The 23,834-nt window shown below is 41.6% G+C and overlaps 3 protein-coding genes and 1 long non-coding RNA gene across 4 annotated transcripts in view; 3 read left to right on the forward strand and 1 right to left on the reverse strand.

Annotated features, from left to right (window-relative positions):
- The first annotated feature begins 197 nt into the window (after positions 1–197).
- apoc4 (apolipoprotein C-IV) lies at positions 198–1,947 on the forward strand. The gene is made up of 4 exons (XM_070443888.1): positions 198–746; positions 1,024–1,069; positions 1,201–1,285; positions 1,406–1,947. The coding sequence occupies exons 2-4, from the start codon at positions 1,024–1,026 to the stop codon at positions 1,578–1,580; spliced, it is 306 nt and encodes a 101-aa protein (XP_070299989.1). The 5' UTR covers positions 198–746; the 3' UTR covers positions 1,581–1,947.
- A 7,549-nt stretch (positions 1,948–9,496) lies between these two features.
- Positions 9,497–20,539, forward strand: LOC139027870 (uncharacterized). Its single transcript, XM_070443889.1, has 5 exons — positions 9,497–9,656; positions 17,187–17,333; positions 18,191–18,253; positions 19,733–19,931; positions 20,025–20,539. Exons 1-5 carry the CDS (start codon positions 9,512–9,514, stop codon positions 20,110–20,112), a joined length of 642 nt encoding a protein of 213 aa, XP_070299990.1. The 5' UTR covers positions 9,497–9,511; the 3' UTR covers positions 20,113–20,539.
- On the reverse strand, positions 18,302–18,485 carry LOC139027871 (uncharacterized). Its single transcript, XR_011480007.1, has 2 exons — positions 18,449–18,485; positions 18,302–18,378 (listed from the first exon to the last, which is right to left on the reverse strand). It is a non-coding gene; the product is annotated as an uncharacterized lncRNA (long non-coding RNA).
- A 2,210-nt stretch (positions 20,540–22,749) lies between the features above and the next one.
- Positions 22,750–23,834, forward strand: part of LOC111964602 (trypsinogen-like protein 3) — a 5,777-nt gene continuing 4,692 nt past the window's right edge. Inside the window, exons 1-3 of the mRNA XM_070443784.1 lie at positions 22,750–23,007; positions 23,436–23,610; positions 23,745–23,829. Coding sequence (XP_070299885.1) covers positions 22,965–23,007; positions 23,436–23,610; positions 23,745–23,829 — 303 coding nt within the window. The 5' untranslated portion in view covers positions 22,750–22,964. The remainder of the gene's footprint in view (positions 23,008–23,435; positions 23,611–23,744; positions 23,830–23,834) is intronic.

The following is a 23,834-nucleotide window of genomic DNA, read 5'->3' on the forward strand; positions in this document are numbered from 1 at the left end:
AGAGAGAGAGAGAGAGAGAGAGAGAGAGAGAGAGAGAGAGAGAGAGAGAGAGAGAGAGAGAGAGAGAGAGAGAGAGAGAGATAGGTATTGTGAAGTGGACTCCTCTCTTGAGTTCTGCTGACTGAGACATTGGGTCTAGTCCAAAACAGTACTCTATTTCATTGACCTGCTGTCTTCTTAATAAATCTATCTGGAGCACAGTGATATAAAGACCTGGTCTGAATACTTACAAGCCAACATGTCCACTCGTCTTTATTAAAGGAACTTTGGCCTACTGCATACAGCAGCTGACACAAGTCATGTATCTTATTTCATGATATTTTTCATGATATTTTGTGTTAACCTTTTTTTTTTAGGTTAAAATAAATTATCTGCCAATGACGTTAGATAATTTAGCTTGGTAAAAAAAAATATATTGTCTAAAGGGAATTATCACGAAATATTAGATATTTCCGCTTGCTTACGTTTTGGTTTTTGCAGTATACCCTGAAAAATCTTTTCTCAGAACTTAAATAAATAAAGAGTATCGAACCACTGGACTACTTATGACTGACTCACTGATCATCTAAGCCAATCCAATCAGTCCACCACTTCCCACCCAAAAACAGACCATCGGTCAGTGGTCACCAAAACAAGAACAACGTACACATGCAACCAAGAAAAAGCGCTGTGAGAAGTCCCCTAATTCAAATAAAGTGACTTGATTCCACCAAACAGATTGGACAATACTGAGAACAAACACTAAGGTAAAGTGCTCCCTAAAATGCTCTTTCACTTACTTTGAATTGTGTATTGACCAGCTGTTTTTATACTGGAGGCCAGCTGTTATGAGTGATACTGTTGATTACAGAAATATATATACATATCAGTGATGTATCATTTGAATGTATGATTATTTTTGTTTGGGGTGATGAAAAATGTAATGTACTGTTTATTGAATAATTTCATTATATGTAATATCAATTTTCTAAGTGAGATGTGTATTTTAGCCAAGTCTTCCCTCTCATTCTGTTTCTATGACAGATGCAAGGGAAACTGAGGCTGGTTGCTCTCGTCTTGCTCCTTCAAGGTGTGGCCGTGCATTTCATTTTTTTTTTTACTCTCTATCTGTTCTATCCTCCATTGAACTGTTGACATGGACTGGTAGTCTGTTACCTACTGTTACCTACTGTAACCTACTGTAACTTCTCTCCTCCATAGCATGTGTGTCCATAGTGGCCCAGATGCCTGCCCCAGGGGACTCTGACTCTGAGGGGGTTCTGCAGCGGGCAACAGAGGCATACAGGTACAAACAGACACACAGTCACCATGGCCGACCTTGCCGTTTTAAGGATAAAGGTAAAAGGCGTGCACTCAGTAGATGCTGCTTCCAACTGATTTATTATTGTGTGTGTGTGTCTTACAGAGGGGCCAAAGTTAAAGCCCAGAGAATAAGAGAGGTGGTGTGGGCCTTTGCTGGTGCGTACTACGAGGACCACATCAAACCAGTGGCTGATCCCTACATGGACTGGGACTCAGCCTCTACCAGTTCCTTCTGGGACAGAGTCAAGGAGAAGATGGACCAGTACAGACCCATCTAATGGCACCTGAATCTAAGGCAGACGAACACCCACCCAGCTCACTGCCAGCACATATACTCATGCAAGGTGATACTAGGGCTGATTCTATGTTCATATGAACTAAGGATTACAACTAGGACATTTGTGTTACAATGTTTTAGAAGAGCGCGTAAACAGTGCTGTATGATTTGGCCGGTGAATGAGGACACCCATTTACTGGTGTTTCACTAACCTCAGCACAAGGGTTGTGATAGTATTAAAACTGCCATAGAGTGTATTAGTAATCATACCGTTATGGCTCACATATTGCATCTGAGTGAGTCAATTAACTATTGTGAACCACCAAAATTAATTCAACGAAAAATAAAATAAAAAACATTTAATTGTACCATTATAGTGTTGTGCCTTTTCATAAACTTTCCCTTGACACGGTCTACACTCCTCACATTCATCCATCTCTGAATTGAAATGAAGTAGAAAGCTGAGAGAGACTGAGAATAGATTTTAGAAAGGCAGAGAAAGCAACAGGGAATGACAAAGAGGGAGAGAAAGAATGAGACAGAAAGAAAGAGACAGACGGACAGACGGACAGAGACATCAGTGATGGGAGTGACATCTACAGACTGTGCTGAAATCGGAGTGTTATCTAGGTGAGAGTTGACAGTTGAGATACAAGGTTCAGCAGGTGTGTCTGGCTGGAGGGGAGATGTGTGTGACCTGCAGGCCATTTCTCTCAGCTCTCTCTGTGTGGACTGCAGACATCGATCCTGGAACACAGTCAACACACTCAGGGCCCTGTTTCATTCAATCAAAACCATAATCTGACTAACTGGGATACATGAAACACGTTCAAATAGACAGTGAGAATGGACCTTAGCGTGAATAAACCATTGAGATGATTTTTTGTTAGACATTGTGAAGAGTGTTTTGTTGTTGAGTTCGTGAATTCTGAATGTGTGCAAGAATACAGATTTTCAATGAGTTACATAGAGGCAGTCAAACATACTGGTTTATGTTCCACACAAATGTTGACAAATAAATTATGGAAAACTTTCAGACACAGTTATAATGCTTAACAAGATCCTTCATTCAAACAGAAATCTACTTCATGCACTGATATGCAGACGTTTTTGAGGAGAATTTATGCTTTCCCTCGTATGCAGAATAGGGCATTGCAGCATAAATCATTTTCAGAAACCAATCCAAGTGATAATCTGGATGCATTGCGTCACCTGTCTCAAGTGCAATGGACTTTGTGTAGGCGAACAAGTGTGTGGATGTTTGTCCTATAGGTACAGTGGGTTCTGGTGTGTCTGGTGCGTGGGTGTGTGTGCGTGTGTGCGTGTGTTCCTGTAGGTGTTTGTGTGCCTGCGTACCTGTGTGCATACTCATTAGATGACGTTTGTTTACTCTCCTCACTATATCATGGTGTCTACTTGTCCAGATTGCTTTACAGACAACTCAGCCACCAAAGGAGACTGTCATTTAATTCACTGGGATCTGTACACACACTACAACAGGAGGTCATCTTTTTCTCTCTCTCTTCTCAACTTTTATAGATATATTATTTCAATGCTCTAGTATCTCTAAAAATATAAATGTATTAATGTATACAGTTATTTTCTCATGCATTTTAAGATGCATCTTCCTTTCCTATCAGATATAAACAGGTCAACAGTTTCATTGATGCCTGATCAGAAAGGTGTGATTTCGAGTCTAATAAATAGACAGGCATTGCATTTAACTTCATCTAAATAATGCATATAAATTCCTATTGTGTTTGTCTTTTTCTTTCAGAAATGAACGGAAAATTGGCATTAGCCTTAGTGCTTGCACTCCAAGGTAAGACCTAGAACCTGCAACACACACCCTGCAGAACTCAAACCAGATGTGTTTTTTCATCAGAAATGAATGCTTATAGGTACCTTCATGTGCGTGTAACATATTGGTTACTGTTCTCAGATGATTCATTCATAGATTTTAGATGTGTATGAAAATGTTAGTTTTTTGGCCAAACCGCTGTTTATCCATTGTTTAGCTGGAATGGAAGGTTCGTATCCTGTATATTTTACTGTGACATGTGGTTGTCTCACCTAGTTAGCTTAAGATGGATAAAAGCATCTGGTAAATGACAAAAATGTAAAATATAAAGGTTTTACATACAGATCTCATATTACTGTGTTGAATATTTTTTTGTAAAAAAATTATTACCGTATATTGATGTCACAAATGTATAATTTCTACAGTTCTTTATAAACAATGTAGCTATTTGGCACATTTGACTGTGTAAAACCTAGCTGTAATACAACTTCTTTCTGTGAGAGAGGCGGATATATAGCATTTTGCTAAAAAAAAATGAAATGAAACCCTCGTGATATTTTAAACAAAGACATGGCTGTCATTGAACAACCCCATGCCATGATTACACAGTGACAAAAACTATCTCTTCCATAATGTCTTTAAACAATAAAGGCAAATTTACCAACATTTATGAAAATTGATATATAGCGTTCATTCCAGCCATTTATACAACAGAAGGTAATAGCTACCTTTGACCTGCAGCTGTGAACATGTCAGTGACAGTGAGAGAATATGTCAGCAACAGGAATGCATAGCACAGTTAGTTGTATGTTTATCTGAGAGGTGAAAGGCCTTGAACTGTGATGGACTTGTGGAGGTGATAGACCGACTACGTTGAGCAGTGACACTATGGGCATCAGACACCACTGCTACACAATCTGCAGGGATAAGAGAGACCTCAGACGTCAGGTTGAAATGGCCTTTGATTATTTCAGCCGAGTTTACTCATCATGAGAGCGATCAAACCAAGTGACCAAACTATCTCCATTACACAGACACTAAATCAACCTTACTCACACACACTGCATGGTTATGCGAAGCATTTTAATATATTAGGGCTATTTTGTGGCTATAGTTAGTCCAGTGGTTTTAGATACTCTATAACAGCAGTCAATCAAGTCAAGCAAGTGCAATGAATTAATAAAAACTATCTCTTCCCTGTCTCCCCTCCAGTCTCTGTGTGCCTGTGTCAAGTACCAGAGCCAGACAAGGAGCTGGTGGAGAAGTATGAGACCATGAAGTCTGTGTTCTACAAGAGGCTGATGAACGCCTACGGCAAGGTGCAGGCTGCTGTGGGGCCTATGACTGAGAGCCTGGGACAGGGCCAGGGCCAGGCTGCCAAAGACTACATCGAGGAGCTGCAGGGCAACCCGAAATTCCTGAGCGTTGTCAAGATCGGAACGTGAGTGCCCCACCGCGACACAACCAAGTTAACTTGACGCATCGATCCAGACCCTGCACTGAGTCAGTCTGTCGATGTCCTTCTGTTGTCCTGCCTGTTTGTCTGTCTATCCGTCTGTCTGATTTACTGTCAGTTATTCTGTCTATCTGTCCATAGCTTTGAAATAGGATTTCAAATGATTATAGGATCTTAGATGCTGGCCCCTCATGCCTATCAACATGTTACCTAGATATTTTACCATTCTTTATTGGACGTTAACCACTGGACACATCAGAACTTAAAATACAATTTAAGGTATTTCAATTACATTTCATTACATTTCAAAACAAGTATTCAGATCATCTTTATTTAAAAAAACAAGTAGTTGGAAATACACTTGGAAAGTATTTGAAATGACTGAAATACACTGGCTCAGATACACTCCCATGCATTTAACCCAGGTTTTTGAAATACTTTCAAATACAATTTGGAAGACTATTTGTTTTAGTTTTCTCAAATATCCATTCAAATACTCAAATAAAAGTACTTGTTTTGGGCTGAGTATTTCAGAATACTCAATACACAGATATAAAAATAATAATACTAAAATACACATGTATTTGAACCCAAGTCTGGGACACATAGGATGGCTGTTAACCTATGACACACTGACATCTCCTCCTGTCTCTGTGTGTGTGTTGCCCAGTGGTCTGGCCCAGGAAGCAGCACCCTTGGTGGACAAGGCCCGTATGGCCGGCCTGGGTCTGTACGGACACTATGTGCGCCCCCATGTCGGCACCTACCTGGACGAGGCCATCAACTCCATCAAGGTTTACCTCGACAAAGTCCTACCCGTCGAGGAATGAGCCCTAGATAGCCTCCATCGCATCGGACCACCCCACACGCTTGTACCTTTCCACACAGGGCTTGGCTCTGCTTTAGCTGTGCTTCTGATACATGTATTAAATGCTAGAGGGGGGAAATACCTGAAGGTGATTGAGAAGAGAAATGCACAATGCAAAACACATCCCCTCCCGTTTTCTATGTCAACACTTTCCTAGACATGACTGTTCAAGTGAAAGAAAGGTCAAAGCATGGTAGATAGGAAGATTGACATCTCGAAAGAGCTTAAACATTCATTCAACATTGTGCATGTATATAACTACGTGTTTGATACTCTAACAGGAGTTTGTGTGTGTGTGTGTGTTTGTGTTCAATAAAGATCTGAAAGTTGAAACACTCGACTGATACTTGTGCATCATGTTTAATTAGGGTATTTGGTGCAGAAACATTTTTACTCATCCATATGAATAATAATATCATGAACCAGATTTTTCTTTAAATACCACAAGTGAGAAATGTTGATCAAACTGCTTAATTGTTTAATTATTAAGAAGTTATGGATAGCACTTTATTTTAGGGTAAAGAAATTATGTACTTATTATTATGATTCATTATTTAAGAGTTACATGGTAAATACACAATAACAACCTATAAAAACATATGTTTCTTTGGAATTCATTAAAACAAGCACCATTTCGGTACAAAGTGGTTAAAGCTGCATTTTGAGATTTTAACACACACAACAAAACTGTAGCCCGTCACTTGTTTTGATTGAGAACAGAACAGAACAGAGGAGAGCAGAACAGAACAGGCCAGAACAGATGAGAACAGGACAGAACATGACAGAACAGTTGAGAACAGGACAGAACATGACAGAACAGATGAGATCAGGACAGATGTCAACAGGACAGAACAGATGAGAACAGGACAGATGAGAAAAGGACAGATGGGAAAAGGACAGATAAGAACAGGAGAGATGGGAAAAGGACAGATGTGAACAGGACAGATTAAAACAGGACAGAACATGACAGAACAGAGGAGAACAGGACAGATGAGAAAAGGACAGATGTGAACAGGACAGATGAGAACAGGACAGAACATGACAGAACAGAGGAGAACAGGACAGATGAGAAAAGGACAGATGTGAACAGGACAGATGAGAACAGGACAGAACTTGACAGGACAGATGAGAATACCCATAGTAACAGAGGGTATACTACATACTTTGAGATTTTTGTAAAAAATAAATATTTTTTTAATGTCAAAGTGATTTACAAATGTTCCCTCAGTTTACCACCACTACCATGCCTACCAGAGACTTGTGTGCCAATGTGTGATCCATACTGACAGTAGGGTTGGGTGATTTTAAGATTGCATCTTCTATTGACGATATTTGACAACCATTGACGATGGTGACGACATCGTAATGTCACAAACGATTAGCATATTTAAATTTGACTGCACCTCCAGAGTCCGGCAGCTGACAACAGCACAGTGGAGGGAGCACACGGCAGGGTGACATGCCAAATGGCCCATTCCCTATTTGCCATAGCAAAATACATTCCAATACATATGCGATAGTTAGACTATTAACATAATGCAAGAGACCAATGTAGATACACACAATACCCCATAATGTCAAAAGTGGAATTAGGTTTTTAAACATTTTTACAAATGAATAAAAAATGAAAAGCTGAAATATCTTAAGCATTCAACCCCTTTGTTATGGAAGACAAAATAAGTTCAGGAGTAAATTGTGTAGGCCAATGACACAACATCTAATTGAATACATTTCGAATTCAGGCTGTAACATAACAAAATGTGGAAAAAGTCAAGGAGTGTGAATACTTTCTGAAGTCCCTGTATAGGCCTGACGGAGTTTGAGCTCAGAAAGTTGACTAGAGATAGAACAAACAATTAAAAGATAGACTAATCAAATATATAAATGTAACAAACCTGGTACGTTTCTGCTTTACTTGACCAAAGTATAGGCAAAATAAATTGTTAGGTCGGAAAATCCCTCCTTGCAAACCAAACAGCCAGGTCGCAGTTGCAAATGAGAACTTGTTCTCAACTAGCCTACCTGGTTAAATAAAGGTAAAATAAATAAAAAAATATAGACCAACACATAGGCCACTGTCAATAAAAGTTGCAGTAAATGTTACTTTGATCAAGTTCAACTTGTAAACTATCGAACTGTAAAAATACTAAATATACAATCAGATAAAACAAATTAATATTTATAACATTCTTTATAACACTTAAAAACGAATAAATGAATAGGCCTATCAGAATATGCCTTTAACCTATAGAACTGTACAAATCCTAAATATTGGCCTTAAAGTTTGAAAATATATAAAGTATCCTAAACAAAATAAATATAAAAATTACCTAAATGAATGCAAAAAAACCTGTGTAAATCGGTCATTCAAGGTTTGACAGAATATATTTTTTTTTTCGAACAAAATTAGTCTTGATTTGAATTTAGGCTACAATATAAAATTACATTTAAAATAAAGTGCAATGAGGAACCATCAGGTAGTGTATTTTTTTTTACCATGTCTTAGGCCTACGTGAAGGTTTCTAGTAAGGAACACCATTATGTTCATCCAGAACAGCGAACTCAGCAAGATGATGGACTTGTAAATGTTGACAGAGGTTTGTCCATACTTTGCCCTGATTATCTTTTTGCATACTCTGCAAGTGACCAGTCAGGTCTGCTGGCTCACATTAATTATTTGGCCTGAAACTGAAGAACTGCCAAACAGGCAAAGCATGGTGGTGGAGCCTGGTGGGGGAAGCATAATGCTGTGGGGATGTTTTTCATCGGCAGGGACTGGGAAACTGGTCAGAATTGAAGGAATGATGGATGGTGCTAAATACAGGGAAATTCTTGAGGGAAACCTGTTTCAGTCTTCCAGAGATTTGAGACTGGGAGGGAGGTTCACCTTCCAGCAGGACAATGACCCTAAGCATACTGCTAAAGCAACATTCGAGTGGTTTAAGGGGAAACAGACCTCAACCCAATTCAGAATCTGTGGTATGACTTAAAGATGGCTGTACACCAGCGGAACCCATCCAACTTGAAGGAGCTGGAGCAGTGTTGCCTTGAAGAATGGGCAAAAATCCCAGTGGCTAGATGTGCCAAACTTATAGAGACATACCCCAAGAGACTTGCAGCTGTAATTGCTGCAAAAGGTGGCTCTACAAAGTATTTACTTTGAGGGGGTGAATAGTTATACACGCTCAAGTTTTCTGTTTCTTTGTCTTATTTCTTGTTTGTTTCACAATAAAAAAATATTTTGCATTTTCAATTTGGTAGGCATGTTGTGTAAATCAAATGATACAAACCCCCCAAAAATCAATTTTAACTCCAGGTTGTAAGGCAACAAAACAGGGGGTTAATACAAGGGGGTTAATACTTTCGCAAGCCACTGTATGTGTACATTTATTTTGCAACGCTCGCACACGCAACGCGTCCGGTTTAGGCATGGTGTAATTAACAGGTATGTGTTCTTAAAAGTTAACTTGTGATGTTTCTTTCCTTCTTAATGTATTTGAGCCAATCAGTTGTGTTGTGACAAGTTAGCGGCAGCGTAGCCTAGTGGTTAGAGTGTTGGACTAGTAACCGAAAGATTGCAAGATCAAATCCCCAAGTGGATAAGGTACAAATCTATCGTTCTGCCCCTGAACAAGGCAGTTAACCCACTGTTCCTAGGCTGTCATTGAAAATAAGAATTTGTTCTTAACTGACTTGCCTAGTTAAATAAAGGTTAAATAAGGTAGGGGTGGTATACAGAAGATATCCCTATTTGGTAAAAAAACAAGTCCATATTATGGCAAGAAAAGCTAAAATAAGCGAAGAGAAATGACAGTCCATCATTACTTTAAGACAAGAATTTTGAAAGTTTCCTCAAGTGCAGTCGCAAAAACCATCAAGCACTATAATGAAACTGGCTCTCATGAGGACCGTCACAGGAAAGGAAGACCCAGAGTTACCTCTGCTGCAGAGGGTAAGTTCATTAGTTACCAGCCTCAGAAATTGCAGCCCAAATAAATGCTTCATAGAGTTCAAGTAACAGACACTGTGAAATATATTTTCAATAACAAAAAAATATTTTTTACAGCTGTTTGAAGCTGGTGGACCAAAACTAAAAGTAAAAGGCTCAAGCGCAAGTCTCCGCCATGGGATGAGGGGAAGGGAGATTTGTTTTGAATGTAGCCTAGTGCTGTTACAATTCATCTAGCACTAGGCTGCATTCAAAACAAATCTCCCTTTGAAACATTATCATTCCACTATTACTGCAGATATATTATGGACATTTTCTGAAATTACAATGCAAATATTAAATAGAAAATCCTATGTGTATCACCTTTAAGTTGCTGTATAAAATATCTGACATTTTATTCAAATTTGAACTTTGTTGTGCTTTTAAATGGTTGAATGCACAGTGATAACACATTTAGGTGACAACTAAACCAAAAATCTCACATTGATTTTCCGTCGGAATTTGGTTGTGCTTTTAGATTGTTGATATCACAGTGAAAACACATTGGGATTTCAGCAAACTTTTTGCTGTATTTTTAGTCGGTGAAAATAGGTTGTAATCTCATTGATTAACGAAATGATGTGGGGATAGCACCTCCATTTTGACCCACTCTCTCTTGCTCTTGTCACGCCCTGACCGTAGAGATCCTTTTTATGTCTCTATTTTGGTTGGTCAGGGCGTGAGTTTGGGTGGGCATTCTAGGTCTGGTGTTCTATGTTGTCTATTTCTTTGTGTTTGGCCGTGTGTGGTTCTCAATCAGAGGCAGCTGTCTATCGTTGTCTTTGATTGAGAACCATATTTACGTAGCCTGTTCTCCCACTTTGAGTTGTGGGTGATTATTTTCTGTTTAGTGTTTGTCGTCACCTTTCAGAACTGTTCGTTTGTCGTTTTGTTAGTGTTCATATTTATTAAAGAAACGTATTTATGAATACTTACCACGCTGCACCTTGGTCCTCTTCTCCTTCTCCCGACGACAATCGTTACAGCTCTCTTCATCAACACCTGAACGAAGGAGTGAACTTTGACTTTGACTCAGTCAACACATCCCCACTCAAATATACACTACCATTCAAAAGTTTGTGGTCACTTAGAAATGTCCTTGTTTTTGAAAGAAAAGCACATTTTTTGTCCATTAAAATAACATCTAATTGATCAGAAATACAGTGTAGACATTGTCAATGTTGGAAATGACTATTGTAGCTGGAAATGGCAGATTTTTAATGGAATAACTACATAGGCGTACAGAGGCCTATTATTAGCAACCATATCTCAGACTGGCCAATAAAAATAAAAGATTAAGATGGGCAAAAGAACACAGACACTGGACAGAGGAACTCTGCTTAGAAGAGCAGCATCCCGGAGTCGCCTCTTCACTGTTGACGTTGAGATTGGTGTTTTGTGGGAACTATTTAATGAAGCTGCCAGTTGAGGTGTCTGTTTCTCAAACTAGACACTCTAATGTACTTGTCCTCTTGCTCAGTTGTGCACCGGGGCCTCCCACTCCTCTTTCTATTCTGGTTAGAGTCAGTTCGCGCTGTTCTGTGAAGGGAGTAGTACACAGCGTTGTACGAGATCTTCAGTTTCTTGACAATTTCTAGAATGGAATAGCCTTCATTTCTCAGAAGAAGAATAGACTGATGAGTTTCAGAAGAAAGATCTTTGTTTCTGGACATTTTGAGCCTGTAATCGAACCCACAAATGCTGATGCTCCAGATACTCAGCTAGTCTAAAGAAGGCCAGTTTTATTGCTTCTTTAATCAGAACAACAGTTTTCAGCTGTGCTGACATAATTGCAAAAGCGTTTTCTAATGATCAATTAGCCTTTTAAAATGATAAACTTGGATTAGCTAACACAATGTGCCATTGGAACACAGGAATGATAGTTGCTGATAATGGGCCTCTGTACGTCTATGTAGATATTCCATAAAAAATCTGCCGTTTCCAGCCACAATAGTCATTTACAACATTAACAATGTCTACACTGTATTTCAGATCAATTGTATGTTATTTTAATGGACAATTTTTTTGTTGCTTTTCTTTCAAAAACATGGACATTTCTATTTGACCCCAAACTTTTGAACGGTAGTGTACATACAGGCTAGCTCACTGCTTCCGCTCAGCTACTGCCTGCTATTCATTCCTGTTACCCAGTACGGAGAGGAGAAACAGTGAGAACAGCCATATTCGTTGGTTATCCATCTGTTGGTACACCATCTTTTAGTTCCCCATATTTTGGTTCACCATGTTTTGGTAAATTTGCATATACTCCAGAATGTTATGAAGAGTGATCAGATGAATTGCAATTAATTGCAAAGTCCCTCTTTGCCATGCAAATGAACTGAATCCCCCAAAAACATTTCCACTGCATTTCAGCCCTGCCACAAAAAGACCAGCTGACATCATGTCAGTGATTCTCTCGTTAACACAGGTGTGATTGTTGACGAGGACAAGGCTGGAGATCACTCTGTCATGCTGATTGAGTTTGAATAACAGACTAGAAGCTTCAAAAGGAGGGTGGTGCTTGGAATCATTGTTCTTCCTCTGTCTATCATGGTTACCTGCAAGGAAACACATGCCATCATCATTGCTTTGCACAAAAAGGGCTTCACAGGCAAGGATATTGCTGCCAGTAAGATTGCACCTAAATCAACCATTTATTGGATCATCAAGAACTTCAAGGAGAGTGGTTCAATTGTTGTGAAGAAGGCTTCAGGGCGCCCAAGAAGTGCCAGCAAGCGCCAGGACCGTCTCCTAAAGTTGATTCAGCTGCGGATCGGGGCACCACCAGTACAGAGATTGCTCAGGAATGGCAGCAGGCAGGTGTGAGTGCATCTGCACGCACAGTGAGGCAAAGACTTTGGAGGATGGCCTGGTGTCAAGAAGGGCAGCAAAGAAGCCACTTCTCTCCAGGAAAAACATCAGGGACAGACTGATATTCTGCAAAAGGTACAGGGATTGGACTGCTGAGGACTGGGGTAAAGTCATTTTCTCTGATGAATCCCCTTTCCGATTGTTTGAGCATCCTGGATAAAAGTTTGTCCGGAGAAGACAAGGTGAGTGCTACCATCAGTCCTGTGTCATGCCAACAGTAAAGCATCCTGAGACCATTCATGTGTGGGGTTGCTTCTCAGCCAAGGGAGTGGGCTCACTCACATTTTGGCCTAAGAACACAGTCATGAATAAAGAATGGTACCAACACATCCTCCGAGAGCAACTTCTCCCAACCATCCAGGAACAGTTTGGTGACGAACAATGCCTTTTCCAGCATGATGGAGCACCTTGCCATAAGGCAAAAGTGATAACTAAGTGGCTAGGGGAACAAAACATCGATATTTTGGATCCATGGTCAGGAAACTCCCCAGACCTTAATCCATTGAGAACTTGTGGTCAATCCTCAAAAGGCGGTGGCACAAACAAAACCCACAAATTCTGACAAACTCCAAGCATTGATTATGCAAGAATGGGCTGCCATCAGTCAGGATGTGGCCCAGAAGTTGATTGACAGCATGCCAGGGAGGATTGCAGAGGTCTTGAAAAAGAAGGGTCAACACTGCAAATATTGACTCTTTGCATCAACTTCATGTAATTGTCAATAAAAGCCTTTGACACTTATGAAATGCTTGTAATTATACTTCAGTATTCCATAGTAACATCTGACAAAATATCTAAAGACACTGAGGCAACAGACTTGTGAAAATGAATATTTGTGTCATTCTCAAAACTTTTGGCCACGACTGTACACAGTCAAGATCCTTACAGACAGACTGACTTACTGGTGGTGTTCCAGGTTGTCTTTTTGCAGTCTCACTGTGCATCCCAGAAGGTTTCTATGTCATATTAGTGTGGTTCTGAAACGTAAAAACTTCTCCAGTCTGAAAAAAATACCACCTGGAGCGGCACCATCGACTGACTGACAGTCTGACCAACCAAACATTTTGAGCCGGCTAAATGTAGACTTTCACACACACTTTGAATCTCTAACCCTCCTCTCTCTTCCACGGATGCTCAGGGCATCCGTTTGCCGAGGCAAGCTGAGGAGCGTGAGGCTCCAAAGAGGTAGCTGAGGAGCGTGAGGCTCCAGAAGAGGTAGCTGAGGAGCGTGAGGCTCCAGAAGAGGTAGCTGAGGAGTGTGATGCTCCAGAGAGGTAGCTGAGGAGCGTGAGGCTCCAGAAGAGGTAGCTGCGGAGCGTGAGGCTCCAGAAGAGGTAGCTGAGGAGCGTGAGGCTCCAGAAGAGGTAGCTGAGGAGCGTGAGGCTCCAGAAGAGGTAGCTGAGGAGCGTGAGGCTCCAGAAGAGGTAGCTGCGGAGCGTGAGGCTCCAGAAGAGGTAGCTGCGGAGCGTGAGGCTCCAGAAGAGGTAGCTGAGGAGCGGAGGCTCCAGAAGAGGTAGCTGAGGAGCGTGAGGCTCCAGAAAGAGTAGCTGAGGAGCGTGAGGCTCCAGAAGAGGTTAGCTGAGGAGCGTGAGGCTCCAGAAGAGGTAGCTGGGAGCGTGAGCTCCAGAAGAGGTAGCTGAGGAGCTGAGGCTCCAGAAGAGGAGCTGAGGAGCGTGAGGCTCCAGAAAGGTAGCTGAGGAGCGTGAGGCTCCAGAAGAGGTAGCTGAGGAGCGTGAGGCTCCAGAAGAGGTAGCTGAGGAGCGTGAGGCTCCAGAAGAGGTAGCTGAGGAGCGTGAGGCTCCAGAAGAGGTAGCTGAGGAGCGTGAGGCTCCAGAAGAGTAGCTGAGGACGTGAGGCTCCAGAAGAGGTAGCTGAGGAGCGTTAGGCTCCAGAAGAGTAGCTGAGGGCGTGAGGCTCCAGAAGAGGTAGCTGAGGAGCGTGAGGCTCCAGAAGAGGTAGCTGAGGAGCGTGAGGCTCCAGAAGAGGTAGCTGAGGAGCGTGCGGCTGAGGAGGCTGTGGTTGAGGAACCGGCCCCGGTGGCTGATGTTGCTCATTTATTTTCCATGTGTCTGTGTGTCCATCAGGAATGCCTACATTGACACCACCATGGCGGTGAGCACCTACTCTGGCATCCTGCAGGAACAGGTTTACCATATCTTACACCAACAGTAAATATAATTCCTTGCTTACCTCTGCATCTTCAAAGTCCCTTGGTGAGGAGACTGTCGTAGCTGTGCGCCCCTACTCTCTTTAGGCTCACCTCAGACTGCATACAGAACCTTACCATTATGAATGAAGAAAAGAGCCCTAGTGTTTCACCACGGGAAACCCAGTTGGGCAGAAACACATGTCAAATTATAGTGGCACCCAGTGGTGCAGTCAACTCAAATGACTCTGACGTCAGATTTCAGGCACATCTGGAACAGTTTGAAATACTGTGTTATTTTATGTCAACAAATTATCTTGAAATAAAAACATGAATAGCAGGAAAACAGTAGACCCTATGTGTTTCTTGAGGAGCATGATTCAGTTGTATGAGTCTGTATGACCTGTTTGTTCAGTTGTGTATTATTAGACAAAGTTGTGTAATGTAGGATATGTTCATGCATATCTCCCAGATTTGTATGATGAACATTACAGGCCAGTACAGAATAGTACAGAACAGAACAGTCCAGAACAGTCCAGAACAGAATAGTACAGAACAGTCCAGTCCAGAACAGGACAGTCCAGAACAGTCCAGTACAGAACAGAACAGTCCAGAACAGAATAGTACAGAACAGTCCAGTCCAGAACAGAATAGTACATAACAGTCCAGAACAAATCAGTCCAGAACAGAACAGAACAGTCAAGAACAGAATAGTCCAGAACAGAATAGTCCAGAACAGTCCAGAACAGAATAGTACAGTCCAAAACAGTCCAGAACAGAAAAGTCCATAACCGAACAGAACAGTCCAGAACAGTACAGAATAGTAGAGTAGAGTACAGAGGAGGGATATAACAATATGTTTCCTGAACTGGGCAACTGAGTCACACAAGTCCAACACGTTTTTCCCACTACCAGAGAGAAATACAGCAGACATACAGTGTGGGTGGTCAATCACAAAGTGCAAATATTACATGTCTGCTGTTGCTGCCCTGTTTCACTGCACCCTCTTGCCAGGTCGCTATGTAGCTGAACATGTTCTTCATAACCTACTTGGCTAAATAAAGGGCCTCAATTAATAATTAAATAAATAAGACATATACACCAATTAAAATATGTTTAATGAGTTCGATCTTCAATCTCACTCCAAAAGCTAATTCCGCGCCAAACAGATTAGATAATGATCAAGGGCACAACCCTCCCTATTCAACCAATGATCAGTGAGAAGGGATATGGTCAGGAGGTTTTTGCTTTAGTGCTACAGATAATCTAAGAAAACGTGCATTACTCTGTCCTTGTCTGTTCCCTTGCTATGTCAACTCATTTATTGATACCTTCTATTCAGTCAACGTTTTTACCCGACAGATCTCAAAGTGATTGACAAATGTCAAGACATTAGATGCATACCAGCCTGTCCCTTCAGTTTATCACCACCACCACCTACCAGAGACCTGGTCATATTGACAGGGCACAAAACAACCTGTCATAGTGACAGGACACAAAACAACCTGACGTGTGACAGGGAATCAGGTGACTGGAGTGTTTACACAGCACTAAATTTAGTAAACAAAGAAGGAAAAAAAATCTTTCAATACTAAGAAAAAGTTCAGTATTTCACAACTTAATGTTGAGTTTGCAGTGTCAGTTAAAAGAACTGAAGCATGGATGACAGTTTCTTCTGGCCCATAGAGGAAACATCTAACAACAAGTTGGAAATAAATACTGAACTCCCCCGTTGTACCAATCAAGTCTAACACGGGAAATGTAACGTAATACTGGAAATGTACAATCATACTTTATTGTAAAATCACTTGACCTCACACACACAGCCAGGACAGGTTATTAAGAGGATTTTTTTGCTAAAAGATCATGGCAGATTCATCACAATACACCTGAAGATTTGAATGATGCAGTTTAAACAGCTCACAGCTACAGCACTGGGCTTCACATTAGATATTCAGTAATACAGATCATGCTGCCCCACCATTCACTTTCACTGGTAGTGAGTCATTGACCGATAGTTTACCAGCACCACTTGGTGAATCTTTGTCTTAGTTTACCAGCACCACTTGGTGAATCTTTGTCTTAGTTTACCAGCACCATTTGAGTGCAGTGGGGTCTGTGCTAACCTGTAGTAACCAGACCGACGGACGTGTCAATGGTGATCTAGACTTAGGACTGTGTGCTTAGGCATGGGAGGGGGTGGTGGTAGGGGGTTGTAATATGAACTCTACTGACTTAATAAAGACCAATAAAAATCAACCAGTCTCCAATGAAAACCAATCAGCAATCAGGATAACTTGTTCTGTTACATTTCAGGACACCTATCTGGATTGGCAAATACACAGAATCCCCTACACTAAACTCAAATGATACTAAATCAACAAATTATGAACATGTTACTGTCATAGCATCTCCATCTTTGACCCTGTCTGTCCTCTCTCTCACTTTTTTTATCACATACACAAACACCTGAACAGTGGGTGTTTATCTCAGAGGAGTGCACTTTGGCTCGGAGAACGACAAGTCAACACATCCCCACTCATATATATACAGGCTAGCTCACCGCCGCCTCTCAGCTACTGCCTGCTATTCATTACTGTCACCCAGTACGGAGAGGAGAAACAGTGAGTACAGCCATGTTCGTTTGGTTCACCCTGTTTTGGTTCACCATCTTTTGGTTCACCCTCTTTTGGTTTGCCATTTTTTAGTTCACCATCTTTTAGTTCACCATCTTCTTTAGGTTCACACATCTGTATGGAGAAAAAGAAAAGGGTGCACGTCATGATAATATCACTGTTATAAGGTGTTGTAGATGGGTATTGGGTGGGTAAGATGGGTATTACACGTCTGTCTCCAGAATGTTGGACAAAACACTCTCTGGGAGAGATCAAGTAGAGGGTATTGAGAGGGGTTCCAACTGAACAGAATAACTAAATAAATTATAGCATGTCTATACAGATGTAGGACCTTAATTTGATCCAGGAAATGAGCTGGAAAGAGCAGGAAATGCAAACTTGTAGTATATTCAAGATTTAAAAAGGCTTCTAAAGTTTGCAATTTAACATTTCAGACTTGATTTGCTAACTAAAATGTATCAACCCCCTACAAAAATGGCCATTAATTATAATAATATTATAATTATTATTTCCTGTTTCTCCAGGATTATTTTCCTGCTGTGAGAAACTGGTCAAAGTAAGATCCTGCATCTGTATGTGGTCTGCTGCATCATAGTGTGACACAAACCCAGAAAAATTATAGTTTCATTGTCATTAAAAACATTGCCAACCTCAGAATAGCCTTACCTTAGTCATTGGACACATGTTAAAAGACATGTTTGAGATAAAATAGAAGAGATTAGATCAGCCTGAGATGAGATAAGGCTAAGAGCAGAGCTGAAAAGGAAGAGGAAATGATGCCGACTAGTGGACAAGTTGATGAATGGTTTGTCTGATCCTCACCAAGATGTTTGCTTTGCACACAGATCTGAGTGACATCATGAACAAGATTCTGATCATCACTGTGCTTGTCACTCTTCTGGGCCTCAGTAAGTACACAGTCAAGACCCTGACTGACTGATTGACTGACTGACTAACTGACTGACTGACTAACTGACTGACTAACTGACTGACTGACTGACTGACTGACTGACTAACTGACTGACTGACTGGACTGGACTGAGTGACTAAACGACGGTACTGACTGACCGACTGGACTGACTGGACTGACTGACTGACTGAACTGACTGACTAACTGACTGACTAACTGACTGACTGACTGACTGAACCTGACTTGACTAACTGACTGACTAACTGACTGTCTGACTACTGCTGACAACTGACTGACTGACGACTGACTGACCTGACTGACTAACTGACTGACTGACTAATCTGACTGACTGACTGACTGACCGACTTAACTGACTGACTAACTGACTAACTGACTGACTGAGGCTGACTAACTGACTGACTGACTAACTGGACTGACTAACTGACTGACTGACTAACTGACTGACTGACTGACTGACTAACTAACTGACTGACTAACTGACTGACTGACTGACTGACTAACTGACTAACTTGACTAACTGACACTGACTGACTGACTAACTGACTGACTGACTAACTGACTGACTAACTGACTGACTGACTAACTAACTGACCGATTGACTGACTTGACTAACTGACTGACTACTGACTGACTGTCTGACTACCGACTGACTAACTGACGACTGACTAACTGACTGACTGACTAACTAACTGTCTGACTGACTGACTGACTAACTGACTGACTGACTGACTGACTGACTAACTGTCTGACTACCTGACTGACTGACTGACTGACTGACTAACTAACTGACTGACTGACTGACTGACTGACTGTGACTGACTGACTGACTGACTGACTGACTGACTGACTAAAACTGAGACTGATGACTAACTAACTGACTGACTGATTGACTGACTGACTAACTGACTAACCTGTCTGACTGACATATGACTAACTGACTGGACTGACTGGACTAACTGGACTGACTAACCGACTGAACTGACTGACTAAACTTGCGACTAACTGGACTGACTACTGTCTGACTGACTGACTGACTAACTGTCTGACTAAACTGACTGACTGACTGACTGACTGACTAACTGACTGACTAACTGACTGACTAACTGACTGACTAACTGACTGACTGACTGACTGACTAACTAACTAACTAACTGACTGACTGACTGACTGACTGACTGACTGATGACTGACTGACTAACTGACTGACATACTGGTGGTGTTCCAGGTTGTCTTTTATGCAGTCTCACTGGGCATCCCAGAAGGTTGCTTTATCATAATAGCATTTCGCTACACCTACAATAACATCTGCTAATTTTGTGTATGCGACCAATAAAATTTGATTTGATTTGAAACATTAAACACTCCAGATAAGAGCACCTCGAGCGGCAATAATGACTGACTGACAGACTGACCAACCAACCATTTTGACCCTCTAACCCTAACCCTCCCCTTCTAGGTGCTCAGGGCCTCCGTCTGCCTAGACAAGCTGAGGGTACGCCTGAGGAACCGGTTGCAGATGTTGCCGAGGCTGATGGAGAGCAGGGAACCCTGGAAAAGCTGACCAGCGCCGCCAAGAGCTACTACAAAACATCCATCAGCACCGCCTCTAGCTGGCTGGACAGCATCGATGGCGTGAAGCTGAAGGAGAAGGCCAAGTAAGACAGACACGCACACACACAAGAACGGAACAGCAGGTCAAGATAGCAGGCTGACAGTTAATGCACTGTCCATGTGTCTGTGTCCATCAGGAATGCCCTCAGTGACACCACCGTGGCGGTGATCACTTACGCTGGCATCCTGCAGGACCAGGTCTACCACATCTTATACCAACAGTAAAGACCCTTCCTTGTTTCCCTCTGTGTCCCCAACGTCTTCAAAATGCCTTGGTGAGGAGAGTGTCGCAGCTGTGGGCCCCTACTCTCTCATCCTGGAGCCTCCGATCAGCTTCACCAGACCTCCAACCCTCGTGACGTCCCCCTGGAGTCGGTGTAGATTGAAATACAGTATTATTTTATGTCAACATTTTACGTTTCAATCATTTAGCAGACGCTCTTATCCAGAACAACTTACAATTAGTGCATTCATCTAAAGATAGCTAGGTGAGACAACCACATATCACAGTCGTAGGAAGTTAAAACATTTTACAGTAAAGTAGCTATCAGCAAAGTCAGTGAAAGTAGGAAAATACTTTTTTAAATGTTATTTTTAATGTCAACGTATCTTGAAATAAAAACATGCGTTTGTAGAAAACCAGTAAACCCTATGTGTTTCTTGAGGGGCATTATTCATATGAGTCAGTACGATCATTGTACTTAGTGTTTTATTATCAGACAAAGTTGAGAGACGTAGGATATGTCATCACAGGTTTGTGATGTCAATATGGTTGTGTGTACATCATGTCTCAGAGTTTACAATATGGACAATATGGAGTCTCACAATGCCTACTGTACATAACTATCACCTAACACTGAGTCAGCTGCCTCTCCACCTGAATATAAAGGAAAAAGAAAACACTGATTCCTGTGACTGTTTCTGAGAGACACATTCTCAACCAGAGCTTGAGTTTCTAAATGAGTGGAAATAAAGGGTGTCCTCTGGGTTTCTGATCTCAGAAAGGTTCGAAGTGAGCTATTCATGATCCTTTTGAAGCTGCAATGATAACTGACAGAAATAATACATTTTACCTCAAATATGATCATGTTCACTGAAGATGTAAGACCCTGGAGCTACAAGACCACAGAGAAGAACATCTTGAACTGTTAGTTAACCTCTTCATAGGGTTGTGATACACTAGCAGGGATATGGCCAATCTGCCTCAGTCTAAATTCATTCAAACTGACTCAAAATGTATTCAAACTAAATACCTGAAATCCCTGAGTAGGCTTCTTCTGAGTACCTACATTTCCCCATCATGATTTCCCAATTCTCTCACAACTTTATCTGTCTCACAAGGCCACATTGTTGCCTTCTCTTAGTAATCAAACCACGGTTAATGAATAGCTTCACTTGATATTACTAAATGAGGGCACTGACATTGATACAAGGGGTTACATAATAGTAGATTCCCACTGAGTACTTTGATCACAGTTGAAATATTAACTCTAAATGCTAGGAATTATATGAGTAGCCTTATCTCTTCTTGTTTATTCGTTTCTTTCCAATGGTGACAGTAAAAGGACATAGCACCTGTACTACAAGAGCAACAATGTGTCTCATACTAAAGGGCAACGTGTTTTAAATTAAAGGGCTAAGTTTTTTGTTCTGTTTGTTTGTTTTTGCTTTGTTGTTTGTGTTTTAATAATGTAAAAAAAATATACTGTTATATTTGTATTATGTCAAAAATGGCAAATTGTATGCTCTTTATACAGATGTAGGATCTTCATTTGATCACCTTGCTGCAGGAGAGCTGTTGTGTATTTTGAGGTTTAAAAAGGCTCCTGAAGTATTTAATCTCCACCTAGAAATTTCAGACTTTGATTTTCCCAGTATTCAACCCTTACAAAATGTCCATTGATTATAATGCACATAATAATCCACATGTTCTGTTGCTGCAGGATTGTTTTTCTTGCTTTAGAAAACTGGCTGAAATTAAGATGCCTACATCTGTATGTCCAATAAAATAAAAGTATATTACAAACACATCTGTAATTGACTGGATGGGGGCCTATAGTCACAGCATACTATCCAGTCACAGCATACCTATCCAGTTCACAGCATACCTATCCAGTCACAGCATACCTATCCAGTCACAGCATACCTATCCAGGTCACAGCATACCTATCCAGTCACAGCATACCATCCAGTCACAGCATACCTATCCAGTCACAGCATACCTATCCAGTCGCAGCATACCTATCCAGTCACAGCACACCTATCCAGTCACAGCATACCTATCAGTCAAGCATACGTATCAGTCACACTACCTATCCAGTCACAGCATACCTATCCAGTCCAGCATTAATAAAGAATAACCTATCCAGTCACAGCATACCTATCCAGTCGCAGGGCATTACTATCGCAGTCACGCATAACCTATCCGTCACAGCATACCTATCAGTCACAGCATTACCTATCGCAGTCACAGCATACCTATCCAGTCACAGCATACCTATCAGTCGCAGCATACCTATCCAGTCGCCAGCATACCTATCCAGTCCGCAGCATAACGCTTCATCACTAGATACTTCCAGTCAGCCATACCTTCGCAGTCCACATAGCACAGTCCGAAAAGCCATACCTTCCAGTCCCCACAAGATACACGCAGCCACAGTAACCAGTCCAGTGCCTATTCCAGGCCCAGGGCCCAAGCATACCTATCCAGTCACAGCATACCTAATCCAGTCAAGCACTACCTATCCAGTCACAGCATACCTATCCAGTCACAGCATACCTATCCAGTCACAGCATACCTATCCAGTCACAGCATACCTATCCAGTCACAGCATACAGTCACAGCATACCTATCCAGTCACAACATACCTATCCAGTCACAGCATACCTATCCAGTCACAGCATACCTATCCAGTCGCAGCATACCTATCCAGTCACAGACATGAGAGAAGTGCCAGGAAAACAAAGCACAGGTGCAGCCCAGGCGGTCAACTCCCAGAGATCTAAAGGCTAGAGGCACAGATACACAGGTATAAAAGAACCACAGACTAAACCCAGTCTCATACAGAGACCAAGACATGATGAAGCTGCTACTGCTGGCCTTGGCTTTGGGATGTGCAGGTAAGACTGTAATACACAGTATCTACAGCATCATGAGACAGTTATGCAATGCAAGAGCATGAAGAATGATACCTTCTTTTAGAGACAGGTTAGGGAGGGAGATATACGGCAGCGTAGCCTAGTGCGTTGGACTAGTAACCGTAAAGGTTGCAAGATCAAATCCCCGAGCTGACAAGGTACAAATCTGTAGTTCTGCCCCTGAACAAGGCAGTTAACCCACTGTTCCTAGGCTGTCATTGAAAATAAGAATTTGTTCTGAACTGACTTGCCTAGTAAAATAAAATACACTGAGTGTACTGAACATTATGCTCTTTCCATGACATAGACTGACCGGGTGTATCTCAATATTAGGAAGGTGTTCTTAATGTTTTGTACACTCAGTCTTTACACTCATCTATACTATGACCATTTCTCTCTCTCTTATTTAGCGGCTGTTCCAGTAAAGGAGGATGGAGCGTTGTTGCAGGAAGTTTGCCAACCCCACTCCAGACCCTGGCAGGTCTACCTGTGGAACACTAAGGTGGGCTGGTATGGGGAGGAAAGGTGTAGTGGTGCCCTCATCAACGAGTGGTGGGTGCTTACCGCCTGGAACTGCTTTGTCGAGTAGGTATTCCCCCTTTTTTTCTTTCTTGAAATCAGTGTAAAATGCATGCAGCCCATATGTTCACCGAAAACAAACAAATATTTTTGTTAAACTCCACTCTACTCTACTCTACTCTACTCCTCCTCCTCCTCAGACCTGGCCACACTATGGTTTCTCTGGGGGAGCATGACCTGACAGTGGAGGAAGGGACAGAGCAACACATCTGGGTGGCCAGATATGTGCA

This window comes from Salvelinus sp. IW2-2015, linkage group LG6.1 (assembly GCF_002910315.2).
Source record: "Salvelinus sp. IW2-2015 linkage group LG6.1, ASM291031v2, whole genome shotgun sequence".
NCBI lineage: Eukaryota > Metazoa > Chordata > Actinopteri > Salmoniformes > Salmonidae > Salvelinus > Salvelinus sp. IW2-2015.

Bases quoted from the DNA above. Each gene is read 5' to 3' on its own strand.
- apoc4 (XM_070443888.1), top strand. From the start codon at position 1,024: ATGCAAGGGAAACTGAGGCTGGTTGCTCTCGTCTTGCTCCTTCAAG. The intron at 1,070-1,200 runs GTGTGGCCGTGC...TCTCCTCCATAG, and splicing joins TCTCGTCTTGCTCCTTCAAG to CATGTGTGTCCATAGTGGCC. The intron at 1,286-1,405 runs GTACAAACAGAC...TGTGTCTTACAG, and splicing joins CGGGCAACAGAGGCATACAG to AGGGGCCAAAGTTAAAGCCC.
- LOC139027870 (XM_070443889.1), top strand. From the start codon at position 9,512: ATGACAGTCCATCATTACTTTAAGACAAGAATTTTGAAAGTTTCCTCA. The intron at 18,254-19,732 runs GTAAGTACACAG...CTCCCCTTCTAG, and splicing joins TGTCACTCTTCTGGGCCTCA to GTGCTCAGGGCCTCCGTCTG. The intron at 19,932-20,024 runs GTAAGACAGACA...TGTGTCCATCAG, and splicing joins AAGCTGAAGGAGAAGGCCAA to GAATGCCCTCAGTGACACCA.